This window comes from Atractosteus spatula, chromosome 20 (assembly GCF_055471065.1).
Source record: "Atractosteus spatula isolate fAtrSpa1 chromosome 20, fAtrSpa1.hap1, whole genome shotgun sequence".
Lineage (NCBI taxonomy): Eukaryota > Metazoa > Chordata > Actinopteri > Semionotiformes > Lepisosteidae > Atractosteus > Atractosteus spatula.
In genome coordinates this window covers 13104486-13129814 of record NC_142725.1, presented here as the reverse complement: position 1 = coordinate 13129814, position 25329 = coordinate 13104486, and the positions used below count along the sequence as shown (strand labels likewise).

Genomic DNA, 25329 nt, shown 5'->3' with positions numbered 1-25329 from the left:
TTGAGGAATCTTGCGGTTCCTCTGGGGAGCATAGCAGTTAGCCTTTAAAAATGGGCTTCATGATTATTCCCAGCCCTGACTGTTCTCAGCTCCCTGACATGTTACAATTCTGCACAGCTCTCCAGTATAATGTCACTGTCATTGCCCAGAGCACGCACCAGGAACATTAAAATGACGCTCAGGAGTCAAGGTACGAGACTCATTAATGTTGATCCTGCCCCTGCCATTTCCATGGCTATTAACTGCTGAGGGAGTGCCCTGAACATCTGGTTGTCATCTCATAAAACTGTGAAGGGGATTTCTAATAATGATATTTATTCTTCTAATAATTATATTTATTCTTCTTATACAAGATAATAGCTGCTGCAAATGCACATACTGTATCTACAGGGATGAAATGTATTTCTTTTACTTGTTTCTTTACACTTTCTTCTTGTTTTTACTGCTTTCACAGTTGGAGACGGGCGATCTTAAGTTTATCTGGTCATTTCAGGTGATTTTCTGGTTTAATCAGATTAACACGCTTTAACCCTCTTAAGAAGGGTAAATAGTTCTTACCCTAAGTTGGTAGCATAAACTTTAAAAAAGTCAAACATGTTGTCCCGTTTGAGTCCTTATAGGGTTTGTATTTTGGCAGCATTGGAAAAGCTTTTTTTGACACAATATAAATATTTAAACACATTGTTCTACCTCAACCCTACGTAAAAAAAATTATACATACTGTAAGTCACAGAAGCAAACACATCTGTTTAATTGTGTCTTAGTCGCAACAGAAAGGACACAATTTTTGCTCCCTAACACCTATTACTACTACTAATTCTTAGAAAGAAAGATCATCTTTCTTGGCCCTTCATGGTTATACAGTAGCTACAAGCAAAACATTGCCACTATCAGCTGCATGCCAGTGCATTAAAAACTCAGTAAAACAATCACGCATGGCTTCATAGCTCTAAAGAGAAGAATAGACCAGTATGGGTTTGAAAAGGATAGGGTAATTGATGATTATGACTATGAAGCTCTTTATTTTATGAGCAATATTATCACTTATTATACCTCTGGTCTTATCTTTTTGTTTTTGGAGGGGTTGACTGAGACAATAAGAGTGATTCATATGCTGATCTACCCAGAATTCCACTGACCGCAGGAAGTTGTTTGCCAAAGGTCAGTTGTGAAGCTTTGGAAGAAGCTGCTTGTTCTGTGTCCAATTAATGTTCTATTTTTAGCTCCAGCATGGTTCTCAGTCACTCGTGCAGCAGAGGGGGCTGGGATAGAGGTGACAGCACAGTAAGAAGAGGTTAGAGCATGAAGGCAAGTCCCTGGAGAGCTGCAGACTGCCAGCACTGCTCTGACATCAAGTGGCCTCCTTTCCCTGTTCCTAGCAGGCAATTCATGTGCTTAAATTGAAATACAAATGCTGTTTAGAGATTAAGTAGGAACATAAATGGCCTAATGACTGACCTGTAGGCTATATATGCTCAGTAAAAAATACTGTATTTAAACCAAAATATGGAAAGTGAAATCATATAACACAGTCATGCTGCTCAGTGGAGTTTTACTGGCCAAATGACGCTGACTTCTTTTTTTTTAAAAGGCATAATCTTCCATTTTCTAACTGCTTCATCCACTTCAGGGTCGCAGGGGAGCCAAAGCCTATCCCAGCTAACAAAGGGAGCAAGTCAGGGTACACCCTAGACGGGATGCCACGACACACTCACGCTCACACCAGGGCCAGATTTCCCAGAAGTCCAGTTAAGCTACTAGTACAATATGTCTTTGGTCTGTGGGAGGAAACCCATGTGAACATGGGGAGAACATAGAAACACCACACAGTAAGTACACATATTTTATATCAGAGACAATAGCTGTAATGTGCACTAAGGACTGGTAGGTAACTGGATGTGAAGCTAATTTTGAAAATTGATACAGAAGTGGACTGTTAGCTAAGACCCAGTCTGACTTCACTCCCAATGGGAACGTTCACTAGTAGATATCTTTTTGGGTTACTAAACAATAAAAGTCATGCCAGATAGGCTTTATTTAAACTTGGCCTCTGTTAATAAAATTCAGTTAAACTTCAGTTAAAACATGGTGTATACATAAAGTGATAACCGGATTGTAGGCAAAAATTAATTTAGTGTTAAGAAAAAAAGCCTGATTGTTAAGTACTTGAAGAGGATATAAAATGTATGTAGATAGTTGATAGTATGTAAAACAAAAACTTGAACCCTAAATAAGAAAAGGAAAGAAACCAAACAAATATAAACTGATTTGTTCACATGAAAGTGTCCACTGTATGAAACTGCATTTCCCAAATGTCACACCTGTAATTTCACTGCTCAGCGCTGTTGCTATGTAGCTAACAAGTGGAGTCCCTGCAGAAGAAGTTAATTAAACCTCTACAGAGAGTTGCAGATTTCAGAAGAACTGTGACAGTGGGTATGAATCATTGTAGATGGGATCAACACAAGGACACCACGAAACATCTCCCATTTAGTGCAATCTTAAAGTTGGACTTGCTGAAACATTCTGCCCTAGTGAGTCTACCTGAGAAAGAACAGAGGTTTTACTTTTGTCCCAGAGGATTTGATAAATGCCTATAAATGTCTTTCTGCCTATATTAACCTTGCAAGAAATAAACCTGTGGTACAGAAATAAAAGATTTTTCCTAAGGACACTATAGTTAGGCTTTCCTTCCATCTTTTTTTCACACATTAGTGTTAGACATTTAAATGTTTGCAGTACTTGGGCTCCTTTAGCATTAGCGATTTATTAAAGGGCACAGTGTCAGGTCATCTAGTCACTCCCAATTCATGACATGCATAGGATCAATGCTCTGATTTACATCACATTTAATCTATATACTTTGACGTACTGAAATACTGACTTGCTGTGATCAATACGAAGTGTGCTTGCTGAAATACCTATCACCCGTACGACTGATGTCTGCGATTGTCAGCTAAGATATTCAATACTGAGTATTCTGTTGGAATCCTGTCTCCTGGAAGCTCATGTAGAAAACCAGAACTGACATACTGTTTGCTAACCATCATGTGAAACAGTACATAATTTAAAACATTAGAATAACAGAAAATTATCTAATTTCTAATAGAAAATTCCAATCTTTCATCCATGTTGAAAGACTGTAGCTAATATCATGGGCTGGACACTCCCCTCTGTGTCCATCATTTCTTCCAGTGAAGTGGTGTAAGTGATGTTACCAGATGGCATTAACCCTGATTTATTTCCATGTCTGGAGCTGCACATCCTAGCCCTCTTCAAATTAATCTGCCCACTCTCAGGACCAACCTGTCAGCACCAGCCATAAATCACAGCAGTTTACTGCCTCAACAGGCTTCCACAGTGTGCCTTACACAGGCCGGCACTGAGTGGGGGAGTCTAGACCTGTACTGATATACGAGGTTTTCTTTTCTCTGTGATGAACCAGTGTTTCCCGGCCAAAAACTCATTTTATCTGTGATGGACTGGATATAGAAGGAAAATTGGACTCTTGTATCTTGACAGCTGGACAAGGGCAGGTTTTATTGACCCATGCTGGATTTGTTCATAAGGCCCCCTCACTTTGCAAGGGTGGTGCTTAAGATTTATATCCAGACTGGTCACAATAGAGTCAAAAGTGGAGCAGAGACTCTGGACGGGATGGTTAGACATTGGTTTACTCTTCCAAAGGACACTTGCCAGACATTGCCAGACATTGCCTGGAAACAGAGTCTAGGTCAGGTATATGATGTGCATTAGAGTGGAAAGTGGCTGCACACATTTGTTTAGCTTGGGGGAAACAAAGGCTTCATCAGCAGCTCCAATTGTCAACGAAGGGCTGGTGTGGTAGTGACCATGATTACTATGATTACCATGATGACACCCCCCACAGCTCTCCCCTGACACTGTGAGGAGCTACAGTAGGCCCGTGTGGAATTCAGAGGGAATTCTGCGGTGTAGTTATTTCGGAGCAGTAAATAAAAAAGAGAGGACAAGGCAGGCTGAGAAAGCAAGCAGCTCTCCACTGTGTGGCCACAGGACGGTATGGGGCTCTACAGCTTGTATACTGAGGCAGGGGGTGTTGGGAGCTCACTGATCAATGGAAAAAGAAAATAAATACCAGAAGAACCAAGTCTCCCAAAGGGCAAACATTGCAGTGATTAGATTCTTTGTGACGATTACCCCAAATTTTCCTGTGCAGTGCTCTCAGGCAAGCTCTGGCACCAAACACAACAGTAACAGGCTCTCCTTAGCAGCTGCAGTCACAGTCGTCTTTCAGATTTCTACTCCAGAGGCCTTAATTACCAACCTCAGAAACGGAGCTAAATTTAGACCTGTAAATGTGATCTTTTTTTATTTCTTTTTCTCTCCAGAAAGTGTTTTTTATCTCAACTCTGATAATTAAAAAGCTTGAACTGCTTCGTAATGAACAGTTACTATAGCAACAGGTCTTGCTCATATTGTCAGAAAGGGCTAGCAGTCTTATTTACAGTGCATTTTTAGTATAAACAACTACTCAAATGTGTGCTCATCCTCCTTTTAAGCTGACATCTTTATTTTCTCTGTCCCTCCCAAATAGGAATTGTCGATTAGTGGGCTGAGAGACCCTCTTTCCTCCAAACCATGTGAAGCAAGCCGAGCTGACCCCAGATAACCCTTCATGTGCACAAATAAGGGAGCAGTTCCCTGCTTCAACTTCAAGAAATGCAACCAAATATGCATTGAAATAACTAAAAGACAATTAACTGTCCATTTTGTGGAACAGATATGAAGCAGCATTCAAATTAATATTATATTTCCATTTGTCCGCCATATAAATAGTGATAACCACACTGCTGAAGATGTCTCCATCTGTGGAGCGAGTCAGTGTTATGGAACAAATGCTTCCCACAGACAAAAGGAGATGGAACTGAAACTAATGATTTAGGATCCTCTTGGAATGAGAAATTCTATTCTGACAACACAGCGTCAGGCTCATACACTTTGAACAGTAACACATTTACTTGTAGCACTCTTTTCACTGTGCGCTTATTTCTTTCTAAACCGATGTGGAAGAAGACCGTTTCTGCGTTTCGCATAAAATCCCCCATCTTTCATATATCTTCTCAATCAAAAAATTAGAAAACCCCTGCATATGCTAAACAAAAAGACCAGTGCACTACTGGAAGTCACAGGAAAGTGTATTTAGGGCTGGGAAGAGGAGGCTCTTTTTAACAGAAGGGGTGGGCTGGAATAAACTTCCAAGCCATGCTGTTAAAACTATTTTCTTGGGACCATAAAAACAACATCTACATCAAATCTTTAGTCCAGTAAGATGTTTGCAACAAAGCAAGCATGATGGACTAGAATGTCTTCCTCTTATTTATAATACTTTATATTTTGAAAATATTTTTATATCTGTATGCTTCTGTCATTCCCTCGGCATCTCTTTTCTTTCCACGGCTACAGGTCGACTGGGGGCCCTAATGTGCGCATATGAGGTTATTTGTGATGTTATTTTAATTGTTTACAAAATCCACTTCCACAAATCGTAAGTGCTGTCATGGTTACCACAGATCCCACTGCTAGGCCAGGCCTGATTCTTACAGGAATGGAGGCTGAATTTCAGACATCATTTCAAAGCATGGAAAAGAATATTTTTTAAGTGAGTATGCTAGGCAGTAGTCCCATAGTTTTCTTGCTCTTAGTTTTTGTTAATGAGATGAAATTCAATGTTAATCGAGGTCAGTATGCATCATTTCTTTCCCTAATATTATAAAAACACAGAAAGGCATCCAAAAAAAAAACAAAAGTTGAAGCAATAGGGCTTACATGAGAAACGGGGGGGGGGGGGGAATTGTCAATGTTTCACACTCAACGGTTCTCTGAGCTGAATAATTTTGTAATATATTTTTTGAAAACTCCACAGTGCACAGTGCATGTACCCAACTGCAAACAGCTTTCCGAACACATTCCAGTGCCCTAGAGTGAAGACTACGAGGAGACCCTATTCAAGAATTCACAATCTTACATTCTTAAGGAATTCTTACATTCTTATAATGCAAAGCCTTTACGTAAGAACATAAAAAAGGTTGCAAAATGGTAGGAGACCATATGCTGATTTAGTTGCTGGTAGATACCTTACAGTATATAAATTAACTACATAACACCATTAGAGAAAGCTAAATTCCTCAAGGCTCCTTATGCATGAATGAGGTGGGGAAACTATAGCTGTACCATAGAGGAATCGATACATGACTTCAACAATAGGCTTCTTTTTAAGGCAACGTCCATTAGCTGTCGTGTCACATATGTTTGTATTTCTGAACCATTTAACAGAAGCTGGGAGATCAGAACTGTAATCAAGGCAAAATGAAGAAATGGAATCGTCTGCTTTAAGAGCTTAGACCCCTATCCTGTGGGTGACAGGACTGCCCCTGCAGGCAGAGACATGGGTTATGTTTGTCAGGAGATCCAACAAGTGCTGGGCAAATGGCAGAGACCATTCTGAAGTCCCAAAAGCAAATCTGGCAAAAAGAAAAAGAATTAATAATTTGGCAAGTGGACAAAAACGAGTCTTGGTATGGATCATTGACTGCCACCCGCTTCCCGAAAGAGCCTTTATTTGCAAACAGACTCATTTACAAAGAAACTCAAGACAAAATATGACTCTCACTGTTTCTGAATTGTGACTGATGAAACCTGGCTCACCACCGTAATTATTTTTATGAGGTCTACTGGAAATCCGCCAGCTGCATTTTCACAGCGATCTGTTAGTTTAATGGATGTTTATCCAGTTCCTGGCTGCACCTGCTTGACTGTTAAGGAACATTTTAAGCTTAAAAACACTAACAGTACTAGAAATACTAGTATCGGTCCTAGTATCTTATACTGTATATACAGTATACATACACATAGAGATATATAATGTTTATAAGGATACAGAAAACATTAGTGGAACCCCCTTTTGCTATATCTGTGTTGTTTTACTTTACATGTTTCTTCACTAATTTTGCCATTTTTCCCTATTTAATTATAAATGAAAACGTAACTGCCATAAAATTTAAAACTTTACTTTTTAAACACTACTGGTGCATGATTAAATATACTTTCTCAGTTTTTGGCTATCACCTGAAGACAAGTGGTAGACAGCAATCTGTAAAATGTTGCTGAATTTAAATATTATGTTTACATTATGCTTAATAGTAAACTGTCAATTTTTTACCTTTTCTAATTTTCCAATAAGGCTTTATTAAATGTAAATGTATTATTAAAGACAAAATACCTCCAGGAGATTTTCCATTATGTTGTGGTGGTATATATTATGGTGACCCACTTCATCCAAAAACATTTGGTCTTTTTTTTAGGGTTCACTTCTTGACATTCTGTTGCAAAAGTAATGAAAGGTTCCCTTAGCTGCTGAAGCACGGGTGGCCTTTTGTGCTGTGAAGAGCATCTGTTGTAATCTCCCATTAGTAAGGGATTTACTGGTCATCTGATTGAATCAACTACTTTCAGCCACTTTCTTCTAAAGCAGTTACTAACCAAATTCCAAAAGTCAGGAGGCTAATTCCACTGGGCACTGAATTAATCTACTGCCTTGTCAAACAGAGAGGCCTTAAACGCAGAGAGTAACACACTCAAAAAGAAATAAAGCCAACTGAGCACTAAAAATAGCTCTTAGAAGCTGACACAAACAGACACAAATGCTAACACAAACCTTTCACATACAGTATACATACATTTCTATAGAGATGAGAAATGTATGAGAGTGTTTTCTGTGAATTTGGACCTTTGTTAAAAGGTACATACTATAATTCCACAGAATTGCAGATTTTATTTTACAGAAAAGCTATTGTGCAGATTTCTCTGTATTACTGCATGGCAACATAATACAAATGAAGACTGGCACTGTAGACAAAAAAATATAAAGACAATTGATATGTACAAATAGAAACAAACATTTCACAAATTATTTCACCATTGGGTCACTTGGTGACATCACAGACAGAAACCTTTCTTTATTTTTCCTATCTGTTTAATTGTTTAAAATTAGACTTGAACAGTGCGGCCTTTCAGAGCCTGTGGTGATCAAGCTAGGTTTCCATGGAAACTAGCAAAAAGCCTCCCTAATAAGAGGAAAGAGGGGGGTGGAGAGAAGAGTGTATAGGATAAATGGAAGAATTCCACAGCCTTTCGCGATGACCTGACACAACACTGTGTGTTCATTGTCTGTGGGAAAGAGGGGTTCATAAAGCCTTTCCATTCTAGGGCAGGCTGGAGCATTTGATGAAGAGAATTACAGCCAGAAAATCCCCCCCATTTTTCTGCCATCTTTTAACTAGCAGGGGTAGCTCCATCCAGCATGACCGGCACAGCACTAGCTGTCTGGAGATAATAAAAACGACCAATAAAACAGCATATCAGGGAAGAGGACAGGCACCCTCACCTGCAACCTGCTGACAAGATGTTGTTTCGAGGAGGAAATCTCATTTTTCTCCCTCAGGACAGAGAGATTCTCTGCTGAGCGAGTCCTCTGTAACACAAGTTCAGATAGAAGCCCATTCTGAAAGAAGTGTAAGACCCGGCAGGAATGTGAAGGAGGGAGGAAAGCATTGCCACTGAACTTAACCAAAATTGATCATTTCAATTAAGCGGAGGCATTAAGTCGCTGTAATTCATCTGAATGAATGGTATCAAGTGAATCAAAGCTGCCATCTTATCTAAACGGTGAGAGGAAAAAATACAAGCAATGAGAATCTGCTGTATTTGAGCATCTAAACCTTTTCACCTTACTATTGGAACAAATATTCTGCTGCAGTGCTTCTAAAGTATGATGTAGAGAAAGCACTAAAATGTCCCTGTAGGGCAACATGCTGCAAAAACTTGCATTGATAAAACGTTTCTATGAACGTTCTTTCATCAAGCAGCATGATGAATACTAAGACACTTGACAGCATCAGTATATCTAGTAGACAGTACTGGAATAGCCTCCCCAGATTAGTTGCCTTCCTTACTTCATGCTTCACAAAAACGGGCTGGAAGAAAAGTAATTGTTGTTGTTGGGGCAGAAGATGAGCAGTCTTATCGTCTTGGCTGTTTAAATGCACCGTCTTCTTCTTTATAAGGCTGTGGTCTGCTCAGCCTGCACATCTACACTCTATGGTTCTTCACAAACAGCAACTTTATCAATCCAATTTGAATTGCTTAATAGATGATAAAGAATCGCTGTAAATAGTTTACTAAACAGCTTTCGTTGCCAGGTCACTTCATCCGTTATTTTTATGTGTGTTCCTACTTCTTCTCCTGAACACATTTTTTTTTAATTTTAGTGAAACAGTAATTACTATCCAGCCTGGTTTGTGAAAAGAGTCGGTAAAATAGAATCTGCTTTTCTGACGTGAACACTTCATCATAGAAAGGATGCTTGAAATATGTTTCATTAGTTTTACAGCTTTAAAAACAAAGGAGAATTTGGTCTAGAACCTCCGCGTACCTCCTCCAGACTTTGTGCTCTAAATCATCAGAATCATTTTTTAGTTATGAAGGAAATAAAGTAATAAGACAGCAGTTGGTATCCTACCCCATAGTGGACAATGTCAAGGATGTGTAGACAAAAGTGAAGAATTAACATCTATAAGAATATTGTATACAACTTTGGACACCATGTTCAGAATCAGTCCAGATGACAGCAAGCAGATGAATTCTAGGCCTTAAAGGAATGTTCCTACACTAACTGGCTGAAGGAATTGATCTTTTCAGTCTTGAACAGAAAGGAATAGGGGAAGACCTTACACACACCTTCAAAATCCTCAACACAGTGGACGTAGTTAAAAAGAATAACAGTGAGACACAAAGCAGTGAACAAACATGGAAGCTAAGCAGAAGTGCTTTAAACACTCAAAGCAGTTAGCACTCTTTATCTAAATGGGTACAGAGTTATGAAAGAAGCTGGCCAAAAATACTGTTGAAGCCAATACGCTGGCTTCCTTCAAGAAGCAGCTGGATGGGATCCTTATCCAGACCAAATATCCAAACTACCAAATGAGCTAGATGACGCTGTCAGCATGAAAAGGAAAGATGACATTACCTTCTCAGAGGATGTCTTAGGAAATTAAGCACTGTGGAGCACTAGTTTCTTTCACCCCTGTATGCCCAAGCAGTACTAACCCCAGGCACGTAGTACAATGAGTTACTGGACAAAAAGAAAAGATCAGGAACACACAAGAATATATGCCTGAGCATATCACACAGGCAGGAATTCATGGCAGGTTGTTTTTTTGCCCTAGACTTTTAAAATAAAATATTGAACTACAATTCAGAAGAAGGTCAAACCCTAATCTCACCCTCTCATGCCAACATAGATTTACATATCAGGTAACTATCTTCTTCCCTGCCTTCACCTCACCTTCACCTCTTGCAGCAGCTCCCTGACTTATCTCTCATTAGAGCAGGAGAACCAACAGCCTCATCCTCACAGACGTACTTCTGTTCTCTACGCAGCAAACTAATTCATATCACCTCTCTACTCCACCTTAAAAAGGGTGTGGCCAAACTACCAAAATGAATTCATTTGAATGGTGTAAAATATTTTTAGCAATGCCTCCGCATTAGCTATAGTATATAAGAAAGCTCTGATTGTAACAGTAGAGTAGGTGGATGGTTTAGATGGTTATCTCTGAGATTTACAACTGTTGGGGATGCCAGAATAACTGTATGGGCACATTTCCTGGGAAATATAAATAGTCCTTCAGCCTAAATAAAAATTTTATTTATTTACTATGAGGGGCAGCTACACTGGGTTCATCTCCTGAAGGGAAGAACAGAAGAAACAATGTCCAGATTAATTCCTTGATTAAACTGCTCTCAATCAATGATTTTGAATATGCAATACCAATCTCAAATGCCAGAGGTAGCCTATGGCAGTTTCAGCACATGGGGGATATATGTCCTTTTTAAAAGAAGGATAGGAAGTCGAGGACACAGGGTAAACACTTTTAAAACTAGAGGGTAACCCAGTTCTGTGGGGTTGTGTTATAATAGCCTCCGTACTTGTCTGATCCCAGTTCCCAACAGGATTCTGTTTGCTTCATCTCTTTTGCAATTCGTCAGACTTTGCATCAGCTTGGCTCCTACAACACATCTACATGCTGTCTCACAGGATTCCATATTTCTTCTCTGTCCTGTTGAGCTTTACCCATCTAATAGCTTTGAGTGCTCTTTCCAGTGGAAACTGCAATCAGTCTCATTTCAGGCATTGGCTTGAGTAACAACAAAGAATTTTCTTGTAATTCTCAGGCATTTTAACAATCCGAGATTGACATGTATCTGGTACAATCAGTGAGAATACCTGGCAGGGGTCTCGACTTAATAGTTTAGATTATATCTGCTGCAGGGCCCTGATTTTAAGGTAAATTGGACAGTTAATTAGAGCATAACGTTAATCTGATTGGTCCTATTCTTGGAAAACATTTTACTGAAACATACTTGCGTACAAATTCTGGGAGTGGAGTTTTATCCCAGCATGAATAATCCCTTTCTTCACCAATCTCTTTTCCAGACACACAGATTCTGGGCATTTTGACCATTAACATCAACTTTCATGCTCCAGGAAAGTCCCGAAGCAAAAACTTTAATGGTTTAAAGGTCTTTAATGATTCTGAGAATGACCTCAATGCCCTGTCATTAAAGCCTCTTGATTATAAGAAACAAAATCATCTGAAAAAGAAGTCAATGACCGCCTGAACCATTTTTGATGGGTGGTCAATATAAACACAACATCACAGTGCGTTCATTACAAGCGTCAGTTCAGCAACAAGTTGTGAAATCCGGATTATATAGAGGAATGGACTTCATAATCATAACAGAAAAGATCGATTAAGAATTTAAGAGGCGTAGTGTTTTAGATTTAGCCTCAGTTATATAAGTTTGAAAGCCAACAAATCAATTGCTTAGCTCTTCTGGTATGGAAAGTGCATAGTTAACCCACCAAGAGAGTCTTGGATCATGCATCATTTAACTACTGTAGTTAGAAACTTTCAGTAGACTGAAAATGAAGCATTAAAATCACCAAAAAATCACAATTTTTTGCCATTGTAGGCTAGATAAAGTAAATTTTGGATTAAACGTTACTGGAGGGATAATCATTTTTTAAATATGTCCTGAAAGGTTTTGCAAAAAATACCTCTGTTATATAAATTAAGGATGCGTACTGTATATTGGAAAGCGACAACTCTGCTGTCGAGATTTCTTACCGATTTTGAAAAATTCCATCATTTTTCTAGCTAGAGTGCAATCAATATTTTTCTGAAGGAAAAGGTGACCTGTGAGCCTGGAAAGAGTGAGGAAGACAGTATAAAAGGCTAAAATTTCTCTGTAAAGAAAATGTCAAATAAATCAGGGCAGAAAAGGGAACTATGATTAGCCAAGACAGATTTTAATCCTTTGAATGCATGAGAAGAAATTGCTTTTGATTGTGTGTTTGGATAAATGCTTGCCTGCCTTAAGACACAGGAAAGAGAAGCCTATAAATAATAAGAGGGGAAGGCTCTTTGCAGGAATCACCCTACGTGCCAACCATTTTGATCCACCTTGTGAACAAGCCAATTAAATGGACTTCTCCTTATTGTGTCCATGTCTAATGGGACTGTTCCTGATGAAACCATGACTGTGCACTGAAACATGACCAGAATTAATTTCCATTGACCCTGCAGTGTTATAGGTTAATGAACCACAGAAAGCCTTGCTAATGAAAGCATTTATTTGGTGCCTTGTACAAATTTCCAAAAACAAAAGGCAATTGAAACAAAACATCTTGCTTATAAGGCCTAATATTCACTGTAAATAATAGAGAGTGCATAAAATGTGGTGGGGGACATATCTTTATTGCCAATTTACCCCTATGTAATACCTTGGTCACTAAATAAATATTGGGAAATGCAATAGCTTCCTCTTTTCAGACTTATGTGAAATATTTAACAAGCAAGCTGCTAAATCACACTCACACCAGCAGTCCAAACAGGTGCTCTTGACACTGGTGCTTATTTTATTCTGCTGGGGCTCCATACAAATAAACATGTCCTTGGTATTTTTGTGAATAGTGCTTAGGTAGTGTTTTTTCAGACAGTGATTTATAAGCACAATTAAAAAACTTATTTCATGAAGGAAGATAAAAGTCAAATGCAATATACTGTATAGAAATATTTGCTCAGGAAAGGATATTGTAACTTTCCAGAAATAATGAAAAATACTAAAAGCACTCACAAATATTTTGATCACATTAATTTTTAAAATAGCGGTTCGGATGATTTTTGTGCATTCATTTATTACTTGGATTTTTAATTTATACCTCCCCCAGGAAATGCTGCAGGCTACACTAACAGGCCACCATTCCACATGAAATAAGGTATCAGCTTGAGATTTTGGAGCTCTTTCTTAAAAAATAGAACAAGCCATCACAATGGAAAAAAAAACATAACACAGAAGAGAAAACGACTATTTTCTTTCTAGCAAGTCTTGTTTCTTTCTTCGGTAAATCTACTTCAATTTAAAGTGTCTGGTTGAAGGGCCATTTGACTTGTGTTTGTGTTGTAGGGCTTTCTCTAGCTTCATTAAACAGCACTTTTCTAAAGGCAAAGCAATCAGTCAGTGAAAAGGATATTACATATTTTATTCTGCTGCAGCTCACATCTCAGTTCTTTTTTTTGTTAGATTTATTTTTTTTCCAAGGCCATACACAGCACAATAGAATCATAGGCAGAGGCAGAAATCCCAAGTTGCTATTTCCAAAGACACGGTGGATCCTAACAAGATAAACAGATTGGATTGTGAGTTAAGCTCTCCTGTAATGAATAGGATGGCTGTAGATTTCTGCTACACGCGCAGACAAATGACCCTTAACTGGGACAGGATTTCTCAGTTTCATCTACACAGTGCTTCTGATCCATAACAGGAGATGTTTGGTGAACACAAAAAAATGCACAATTTATTTCCTGGCCTTAGAATACTTCCCTGAATAATCAGATAGGTTGACTTTATTGTAAAAGATTCAAATCCGGACATGGCTAAGATGATTTGGGGTATTTCAGACTTCTAGTGAATGAAGGTGCAACACTGCTGTGTTGATGGCACAGAAATGTATCACCCTTTTCTGTGACAAGGTGGTGTATTCACAGGTTGCTTTATCTTTCTTGTTATTCCACATTCCTATTTGCACAGGCAAAATAAGCCCTGCTTAGCTCTCCTGGTGCTGCCTGTTACTGACCAATTAAAACCTTCTGCTGCCCTGCCACCATATCTACAGGCTACAGCCTCTGTAACAGACACAAACTGAAGGCTCTGTTCTGAATGTTCTAAACAGCCAATGGAAAATTGTAGTACACTGTACACTGTAACAAAAAAGAGAAAAAAGCATTGGTAGGTACTGTCTATATGAAAGTGAATATCCAAGACTTAAAGATTGTTATTATTTTGGGAAAGTCAAGCAAGATCTAACCTAGATCTCAAATAACTTTCACTGCAATGGACTCCTAAAGCAATTGTCATACTGGTTATATCCACAAGCGCGGAACTAGCCTTTCACGAAACCAGAGTTGAACAGTCCCCAGCGTGTTGTTAAATATCGAACTCAGCTGAATTTAATTTAAGTCTTTGAGGGAACAAGTCACTCACAACAACAGTTTAATTGAGGGATGCAAGACCAGCGCAAAAAAAAACACTTTTCAGTATTTTTCATTGAGCATAGGCTTCTGTTATTTGGAACCATTTTGACATTTTAATGTTTTGCTATACAGTTATTTTAAAACCAGGCCCAAGAAAAAGGGAAGTTGTTTTACTTGTGCATTTTAAAATTCCAGCTGTGTTCTTCTTAGGCTTTGAACATTATTTTCCTATAAAAGGCAGTCTCCTCTGGTAATGTCATAGATGGAATGGGACTTTTTTATTCAATAGAACCAAAACTGGCCCCTGGAACCTACCAGTTTGAAATCCAGCAGCTGTTGTACTACAATATCTGCACAATTACAGTATGTCCCAGATCTTTGCCATAAAATTTGAGCACTGGTAAATGCAAGAGATAAAAGGATTAGCAAAAAATACAGAAGAGCAGGCTCAGACACACAGTTGTCTAGTAGCTTCTCTTCATGCATTAAACAGGTCCTGAAGCAGATGCAATCCGTGCTGCAGTACTGTGTAAAAATTCATCAATCAAATCTTTTTGGAGTGTTTTCAATATAGGGCCTTTCAATGTAGACCCCTGACCTATACTAATCTATTTTTCTTTGTACAAAATCTGCAATCAATATGACAGGAACTGCTATTCTCAAGGGATTTTGTTATGAGTGCCTGATGTTATTGACTGAAAACAGATATCAGTTTTTCTTTTAGAGAAACGATTGATTAAAATTTACAAACCATTAGGATCACATAGCCTGTAAAAGGCAGAAAAGGCAATGGTTTCCCTTTGGCAATGACCAACAATTTCCATCTGATTCAATGGCATCTCAATTTACAGCCAAAGGACTCTTTACTTATGTACGTGAAGGTTCATCTTTGATTTTAGTCTACGCATATTAACAGTATCATATTTTACCATTTGACTATTCTAAGGCTCCTTATTGAGTATTACAATAAATTGTAATCCAGTCTGAAGTCTAAAAGTTTTTTCCTGTCTTTATTTTCTACAGAATTTTAAATGGCAAGATAACTGATTGCAGCCCTCACGTTTTCAGGAACATCATACTTACAAAATGAGTGCTCATCTTAAATTAGTTGCCCCCAATGTTAAGTCCTGTTCCACAACATTTTCCAGCTGTCATTTCCATCCTGTCCATTCTTCTCATCATATAATACTATTGTTTAATAGGAAAATTAGATTTCTTCTTCTCGGAAGAACTGACAGTACTTAAAACAAAACAGTGATTTAAGAAGTTACACATGAAGGGAATTTAATTAAGGTGTTATTACTTGTTGGGCAGTTTAAAAACCTGAGATGCCTTTATGGCTTTTCTGCCAATTGTGTTAGGACTTGTAATAACTAGGTTAATAGCTGTCTACCAAAGATTACTTCCTCAGAGCAAGCTGTCAATATGTCTGCCACTAATCTGAACACAAGCTCCATTTAAAAACCAAAATGATTCAATAAAATGAACTGAAAACACCCACAGACAATATGCCCTGTTGACAAAGAGGCAGCTGTTACCCCTGTATAAAATCTTGCTGTTCGCTTTATTTAGACTGATAGAACAGGAGTGATTAAAGCTGTGTTGTGAATTAGTCAGAAGAGCTCCCCTGTGCATACAGTATACATACTCCAGTGTTGCCACAGACATCAGGACCAGGATGTTTAATCTCACACACACATAAAACCTGTCTGCACCTGGCAGTTAAGACAGTTATTTTTCCAAATTATCAGTGTACACAGTTCTTTCAATAAAAACAAAACAGGGCCTGTACAGTCAAGATGCAAGATTTAGGTTATTGTCGTTTGTCATTGTGTTTTTCTTCGACTTTGCTTTCTTTCCTTTGCAGCACAACGTTTTTCTTTTTTTAATACAGTCACATTAGTTTAAGGGAACGTTTTTAAGATGTTACTGCTTGTAGGGCAATAGTTAAGGTATTGTTAGAAAAAGAAGTGGCGGAAACTACACCCCTGTGTAGTTCTTTTCACACAGCAGATGAATACCCCCTTAAAGCACTTCTGTGGCACAGTGCTCGGCTCATCCGCAGTGACAATTTTCCTTCGGAGTTTTCTTCTGGAACACCAGGCTCAGCAGACAACGCAGCAACACAAGTTTATCTAACACCTCGTGTGGAAAGCAGGGAGCAGTGGAGTCTTCATGCCACCGAAGACTCCGAAGAGGGCAGCTCCCACAAACACACTTACTATTTCAGGGACTAATTTTATTTATGTTCGATTATGCGCGTTTCAACATGTTTACTGTATGTTCTAAGGCTACTGCAAGAGTCTTGGTAGCATCAGCACCTAGTAAACACTGACTGCAATATTTGCTGTTTGCTTTGCACTGATCATTGCGGTGTGTGCATTCAATTAAACCTGCTTTGCTGTCTCAGACATGGCATCCTTTCACCTTTAGCAAAGGTTTTATTTAATTGCAACTGTCGCTAAACTAAGATAATACAATGCAACTATCCTAGAAGAGATGAGTATAAGAACAAATTTGGAGTGCATTTTAATTGGGTCAGGGAATGTGTCCAAAATAACAAAAATGCATTGAAAGCCAGTAATTGCGTGTTATAATTGCCTTTAAATACTTCCTCATTTAAAATTGCACCTGGACATTAATGGAATGTTAATATTGTTTTACTGGAAAAACATCTTCATCACATCTGCAGGGCTACAGTACTAAACAGCCTATAATGAAAGGACCAGTAAAGTTTATGTGAATAAATTATCTGGTTTTTTTTAAATAAGACCTTTAATTGAGAAAGAATCCATCTTAAAAATACTGAGATTCTGGCTTTTCTGTCTGGAGATATAAAGTAAAAAAATCACAAGAGCCTCAGAATGCCTTTATTAATTGTTAGTTTTTTGCCATCGTATTCTTGAAGGACTGAAGTATATCCTGCCTTAGGATAACAGCATAAAACAGAATTAATAGGGGAGTCATCCTAAAAGGTTTTCTGTCAACACAACACACCACTTCATTGATTTAACCTCTTGTTTCCCTAGTAACATGATTCTGTCTCCTGAAGTTTGTCACCTAGCAGTAAATAAACAGTGCCACAGAAAGGTTCTAAAAATCCTTTTAGATATTTTTTTTCTCTTTCCTAATATAAAATTTCCCTCAGGCTACTCCATAGCCTGGTAAATAGATGTGATACAGGTGCCTAAAACTTTGCCCAAATATTGCAGAAACTCACTTCAAGCTTGGTACAGTATGAATGACACAGTGAGGTGTCATAAACTATGTGTTCAAAGAGAATATTGTGACAGTAGTGTACATCCTTTCAAGCTTGCATGAATTAGATTTGGATCGCTGTGCTTAATTCAGTACATCACGCTTTGACTTTTAAAAGGAATGTGTTGTTAAAATAAGCAGCTGTGCGCCAGAAAATAACTATGGTACGGATACTAACAATCTTGCTGTTCAGGGTGAGTAACTTGATGCCATTATGTGGGACATTGTAGTTAAATCCTCCATAATTTGAGTACAAGCCAAAGTAGTTACAATGTTGATATGTAACTCACAGCCAAAATTTCAGCATGGAGTTCTACAGCATAAGCTGTGTTCCCAGAAAACATCATTATTTTTTAGGAATATTAGCTTTGACCTCCTTTGAGCTTATAAAACACAGAACCCTCAAATGTCTTCATTCCACTGCTGCACTGACATAGCATATCTCAACAGTATTTGGAATCACAGAGCATATTTCTGTAACAGCTCAGCTGGGCCCCAAGAAACTGTTCAGATTTCCAAATAATAAGTCATAAGGCCTTACCTCCATGTACAAATCCATGCAGAGTGCAGTCTGATGGTCCGACAAGATGGATCAGGCTGGACTGGCTGAATCCCACAGTGTAGGCATCTTAAAAATACACAGTGGGAATTCTACTTACATTTACATATATAAAGATAATTTGGAGATTTCTAAAAAATATAGAATCCTCAGTGTTTTTATAATGCCTGTCTGTGCAAATGCCCTGCCCTGAAAACTACCATAAGAACCCTGCAGAATGTTCCTACCACGTCTCTGAAAGAGGCAAGGATGTAGACGACAGTAGGTTGCTGTATTTATTTAATCTGGGAATTATACTTATTTTTGTTTTGCTTTCTTCAGATATGTGCCCACAGCACACAGCAGGAATAGAACATACAAAGTGTCTCACAGGTTGGATGAATGCTGGCAATCAATGGTTTACAGAATCCAGAAAGGAGGAGGTATTTTACTATATATTGAGGGGAGGGATTAAACTGAACAATAAAACCAATGTCACTGTCCTTGAAAATAGGATGCAATATTTTCTGCAGTTGCTTACTTAATCTTTTATTACTAATGGCCTTTGTTCTCCCGCAGTGAATCAATCCCTCTCATGGTTTCTTTCGCCTCGAAAACTCAAGATTTATTCTCACCTTTGTTGTAACCTTGCATGGTAAGAAAGAAGAAAAAAAGAAAAACTTACCTTTTGTTTGCCTGTCTGAGAGGCATAATGAAAAAAAGGAAAAGTCAATAGGCCAGTATAGACAAACTAGATGTATTTTTATCTCAAAAACATGGCGTACAGAATGAAAAAGTGACTTTTCCCCCACTAAATACTGATGAAGGAATGTATCCAAAGAGCTCGCTGTGTCTGTAGTATTACGAGTCTTGAACCAAAGCTGAATTGTAGCTAAAATGAGACTTTAAATAGGATGTTTTTCTTTTTTTTTGTCCAGATTTGAAATGTGAGCAAAAGAGATCCTCATACCAGCCATGGGAGAGAAGAATGGAGTACATGCTTGTCAGAGCCGTCTGCTGTGTTTTGACGGTACAAGTCCCACAGTGCCCCAGAGAGGAGTGAACATCAATGGAAGCAGTGGTCTGACTCTCACTAACAGCACCACAAACTCACATGCACAGTACACGACATGCATCACGTGCAAGGCAAACCACCTCTTTCTGAATCAAGCTAAACTCATCCCGGCGGAGCCCAGACAATTGTGTGCCGCTGTGTAGAGAATCCTGGAGAGAGGTGACTAGAGCTGCAGCCCAAACCTGATACAGGCACTTTTGGGCTAATTTAGGATGTAAGAAAGGTTACAAACAAGAGGCCATTCTAAACTATTGGGCAGCTAGTTGCTATTTGATCTGAGTGGTTGAAATAAACCAGGCCGTCAGCTTCTACAGCCTGGCCTGCTGGTCTGTTGACAGGAAGGTGTGTTACCTGGACTGGTCACGGGGGTGATGATATCCCCATTCCTCTCCTTGGTCTCCATCCTCTCCATCTTCTGGGCTTCATATCTCTTCTTCCCCTCTTCCTCTTCCTCCTGGCTGGTGTACTGAGAAACAATAAAACAGACATGCTCATCACTGCTGTAGGGTATTATAGAAGCCAAGCTAAGGAAAAGCTCATTTGTTCAACACAGCAGTGCACACTTGCACCCAGCCAAAGAGTGGAAATAAGGAGCTCAAGCCTGCCTGCAGAAACTTAACTACCCACTTGGCCCTCAAAACAACTCCTTCCAAGCCAGTCTTTACTTCAGCACTTTTGATCACCATTAATTGCAGCCTTTTTTAACTACTTTATTCAAACCTTTGTTTTCCTAATGTCCATATTTTTATTGGCACTGTTTTTGCTGATCATAGGCAGTGAAGACTGACAAGCTTTTACTAACCTTAGCGTTCAGTGACTCAACGGCTTCATCGTACATGTCCTGATCTCCTGGGACCTATTTCTGCTCTGAACATCTGAATTGCTTTCAAGGCGTTTGTCTTGTCAGACCTTAATCTTGCTCCCCGTGTGTATTTTGTCTACATATTTCTCAATTTTATTGTGTGACCTTGTGCACACAGCTTTCACAGTTATGCATTATTGATGAGAGAGCTATCGGAAATCAGTCAACTAGACTTAAAAAATGAAATTATATCAGCAGAAGACGGGCAGGCAGACCTTTAATCAGCAAAAATAGGAGCGAATGATCCAGCATGACAAAATGTTGTGCAGGAAAACGTGCAGAGGGCCTAATACTGCCAGCACAGGGGTTGCTGGAAGGAACATTATTCACAGCAACATGTTCTGCAAGCGTGACATCCTTCACTGTGGCATCTGTAACAGCAGTGTGCCGGCACGCAGTAGGCAGCTCCATCGTTGTGTCCTGGAGTCAGGTTTAACCTTGTTACAGGAAAATGGAGCCCCGGTGAAAAATGCAAAGCAGTGGTATCAGGGAAAACCCAAAAAACCTGCCAGCGTAAAAAACAAAAATAAGCAGACAAAGGTACTGCAACTCCCACTGACACCTTGCTCTCTGCCTTAAGACGATTCAGTATTTCTCAACAGCAACATATTGTGTGGGCAGTACCCCTTTCCACCTTTGTCAGAATTCTTCAAGTGGGTGGTGGCTTCCTGCATTGCTTTTGCCTCGCTCTGTTGCTTTGGCTCCCGCTGAGTCAGAGTTGACTTATTTTACAGATCCCCTCTCCTGCTTCTCTTAGTGCAGCAGCTCTAGAAGGACATACAAATGCAGTTCATAATAACTCCTGCTGGGAACGTGCTTTCCTGTCCTCTGACCCTGAATCCCAAGACATGTTTTGACTGCCTTGTGGGAGAGCAAATTACCAGTGTGACCCTGAACAGACTTGATTTAGAATATCTCGTAGCATTTCCTTCTTCTTTAATTAAAGAATTTTAATGTGGGCTTTTACTACCAGAATGTATACTTCGCCATGATGCTACGTTTGTTTTTTAACAAGGCAGCTTGATGAGCATAATTTATACAGCGGGTGCCCCCAGTAAAAGGCTCTCCTGGTGTGAGGAGCCTGAGCTCTATCATCCAGAGATCAATCAATCATGGGTCATGTCAGTTGCCGGCTTGTGATTGGTGTTTTTCACACAGCAGGTAATGAATGCTTGTGCACAATTGTGATTTCTTTGGTGCCTGCAGCCACACAGTGACATCATTGAATCACATGACTCACGTCCAATCAGAATCAAGACTCACATCCAATCAGAGCTGAGTCTCCCGTACGCTGCTGCAAAGCTTGTAATGTGTCAAATAAAGAGCAGCTTCAGTGGCCAAGCTAGAAGAGCACTTTTCTACTTCCTTATTCTTGCTGTGTGGGTACAAGGGTCATCACACTGAGCCAAAAAGTAAACCTTTCAGATCAAAAATCTCAGTTGGCGATTGCAAATGGGGAGGATTAATCTGTAACAAAAATGATTGCATAGCTTGGCAATGATGAATAAATATATATTTGAAAACTGGGTTACTTGTATTATTATTTCACACACATTTTATTTATTTCTAAATACTGATATCTACCTGCAGTGCTGAGCATGCCAATGAATTTCTCTAACAACCTTAAACTGATGGGAATCCATGCATAATTCACTTGAAAAAAAAACAACGCAACACATGTCAAAACAAGAGACATCTGTTTTGCTGCAAACCTTGCCATCTAGAATATCAACACGTCCTGCAGCAATCTCTGTGCAGCAAAACAATAATTAAAAGTCTTGTTTCATGTTGCATGCTGATGTATAAAAGCCAGAGATTTCTTTAATTTAACATTTAACTTTTAGGTTTAATGCAACTCTCAAGGTGAAAATGAAATCGTACCATTGCATTTGTTGGAACAAGCATCGCAAAAATACTTTAGTGCATTAGTGAGAGTGAGAATGAGGGTGGATAGCTTCAGTATTGGAAAAAGATTTACTTTAAGTAGCTTATCTGAACATGTAAGCAAACAACTGTATCTAGGTTCCTGATAGAGATGGCAAAAGAATTTGTAAGATATACAAAACTACCTTAATTATGACCTCCCAAATGCCTAAACTCTGCAGTTTTCGATATGATCTGGGTGAGTCTGAATTTCACTTTATCATTTCCCATCTGGCACAATCCACATGCCACATCCATGAATTTTGGAGACATCAGCTTCCTACAGAACAGCAGAAAGGCATATGGCACTTTGCATTTCCAAACAGAGGCTATGCTGCTCTCCCCCAAAACATCTGGGAATCCCAGAATGCCGCAGTGCAGTTGGCCATGCTGTTGTGTGGAACGGAGATGGACTATAATTTCATTCTATCTTATAGCTGGGAGGATGTTAGTACCTAGCGGAGATCAAAGGGTACCTCAATGATAGGCGTTAAGGGCTGTAAAGTGCATTGTCAAGCCTTAGACTGAGCATTTACTGTATAGCAGTATATTCAATACTATTGTGTATCATTTTCAGCCATTTTTAAAGGCTTTTGGAATACCTTAAAAAATCTAGTGTCATTTATTCAACTATAATTCTTGAAAGGCTAAAATCGTTGTCATACCATTTTAGTGTAGTGTAGAAAAGTCCTGTATTAACTCTCCCAATACATATATAATTCTTATTATTTCATTTAATCAAAGCAAAAGAATTTACATAACTTTAAATAATTGATCAAACCTTATCAGCTGTTTCAAATCAAATTCTTGACCTCAGGATGCATGGTGTTTCTTCTAATAATTCACTGTACTGTGCTGTAGAAGAGCCTCCTATTTTATTTGATCTATTACTGCTTTAATGACTAACCAACTTATTTTGAGTACTCAACTGAAATTGTTGATATTGATCAACATAACATTGATAAATCCTAGAAGGAGAGCTGCATTACTTGACTGATTAAAACTAATTGTATGCCTCACAGCAGGACATTATAAATAATACTGTTTTTATCAAAGCAGCCCACTTAAGTTTCTGTTTCTGAGTCACATTTTCAGAGAGAGATGTTACTAGAGTCCCTAAAAAGATATCAGACATTACATTCTTATTACACTCACACAATAGCGAGTCCCAGATGCCCTACATTAAAGTAGATTTAAACTGAAACTGCTGCCTCTTAGGAGTGAGAAGAAGCTTAAAAGACTTTAATGATGAAAGCCTAAAACCTTTCTCCTTCACAACTCAGAAAATGATCTTCTGAATGACATTGCTGGACATCAATAGAGAAATATAGTACACAGAAATTACCCTGCTATGCAACCTAGTCCCAGACTTCATTTATTAAATATATATGTATAACATGCAATTAATATTAATAGGAGTCACCCAGTCCTACTTTTAAGGTAGACACCTTATGCCAAATGGCTGTCACCATTTGTAACTCTCAGAGATGGCTGCATCAGTACACAGTTACTGTCATGTCAAGTGGACTGTTGCACAGTGTCACAGTTATGAGAAACATTCTATGTAAAGTGTACATTTGTAATTACTTTCAGTTTAGTGATATGTGAAGCATAGCTTTAAATGTATTTGTCTTCCTTCTATAATGTGAACACAGTTTTTGTATGCAGTGTCTTGAGATGGGATCAATCTTCATGTTTACCCATATGTATTTGATTTACATGTTAGATTTATTTAATGAGACCTCCAAGACCATGGATTATTGCAGGTACCATTAGTCACTTGGAACCAAATTTTATAACTGTGAGCTGAGGTTTATTTATGTTTCATACAGCTTCTCTCATCAAGAATTGCTTTTCTTTTTTGGAACATTCAGAGTGAATCAGACATTTAACCTTTAACCAAACCTTTACCTGATAAGAACAACCTTTACCTGTTTTATACATTTCAAAACTCTGCAAAGGCCCTCTGAAATGCTTTCTGAACCAGCTGGAGATTAGCAACTGTCCCACTTTACCCATTTAATTACTCTGGCCTTTGCAAATATTTCATTTTTATAACATATCAAGACCTTTCCACTTACAGCTTAGAATGCAGACTGGCTAAAAGGCAGACTAGCAAACTGAAACATCTCTACTTCTGTCTACATACATAGAAAGAGTTAGTTATTGTTCTTTGAGCATAGCAGGTTTGTGTAAGATGTTATGGCACAGAAACTGATTTGAAAGGCAGACTGCTTACCTCTGTAGAAAGCTTGAATGGCTCTGATGGTGCAGAAAAACACTCTACTGTTCCAATACATCAAGAACTAATTACAGTCTATTTCATGGGGATTTTTTCTTTAAATTGCAACAGACCAACAACTAATACTTTTAACTAACAGCCTATTGAATAAATAATAACAGGTTTTTTACTTCATGGATTTCTAGTTTTGGATGTTGTTAATTGTGTTTTCTATATACTGTATACAAACACAAAAAAGAAGAAACACCATTCAAGATGTATTTTGTGTGGAGCTCAAATTTGTTTTTTGTCCTGCTTTTAATAATTTATTTTCAAGAAGAATAGAAGAGATCCCAGCTTATATCTGTCTTTCAATTGTGGCATGAGAATATGCTTCTCAAAAAGAGGTTTTCAGTCAGTTCATTACTTTTGACAAGGAAACTAAATAAAATCATTCAGAATACTGTTGCAGTACGTTGCTGATATATCATAGAAACGATTAATCACAACTTATTGATATAAACACCAGAGCCTTTAGTAATCTTTATATCACATTTCAGCTTTAAAATAACTGTATCACAAGAGCTGTCTAATGTGTGATAGCACTGTTTTTAAACACGGCAGATACAAGCCATGCATATCTCACATTGAAACAACAGGATCACAGATATGTGTTTTATGGCAAGGAGCACTTGGCTTGAAATTGAACAAAACAAAACTGGGGGATTTACCAAGAATCCAATAAGCATTAAGGTCCTTTAAGAATTTGAGAAATATTCTTTAATATGAATGGGAGATTAAAAACTTTGACAATGG

The 25329-nt window shown here is 38.4% G+C and overlaps 1 protein-coding gene across 3 annotated transcripts in view; it reads right to left on the bottom strand.

Annotated features, from left to right (window-relative positions):
* The window catches only part of acot7 (acyl-CoA thioesterase 7), a 93085-nt gene that overhangs the window by 42548 nt on the left and 25208 nt on the right, over window positions 1-25329 (bottom strand). For all 3 annotated transcript variants that reach the window (XM_088937982.1, XM_088937983.1, XM_088937984.1), the window contains 2 exons: window positions 19859-19973; window positions 18436-18522 (listed from right to left, as the gene is read on the bottom strand). In XM_088937982.1, coding sequence (XP_088794108.1) covers window positions 18436-18522; window positions 19859-19973 — 202 coding nt within the window. The remainder of the gene's footprint in view (window positions 1-18435; window positions 18523-19858; window positions 19974-25329) is intronic.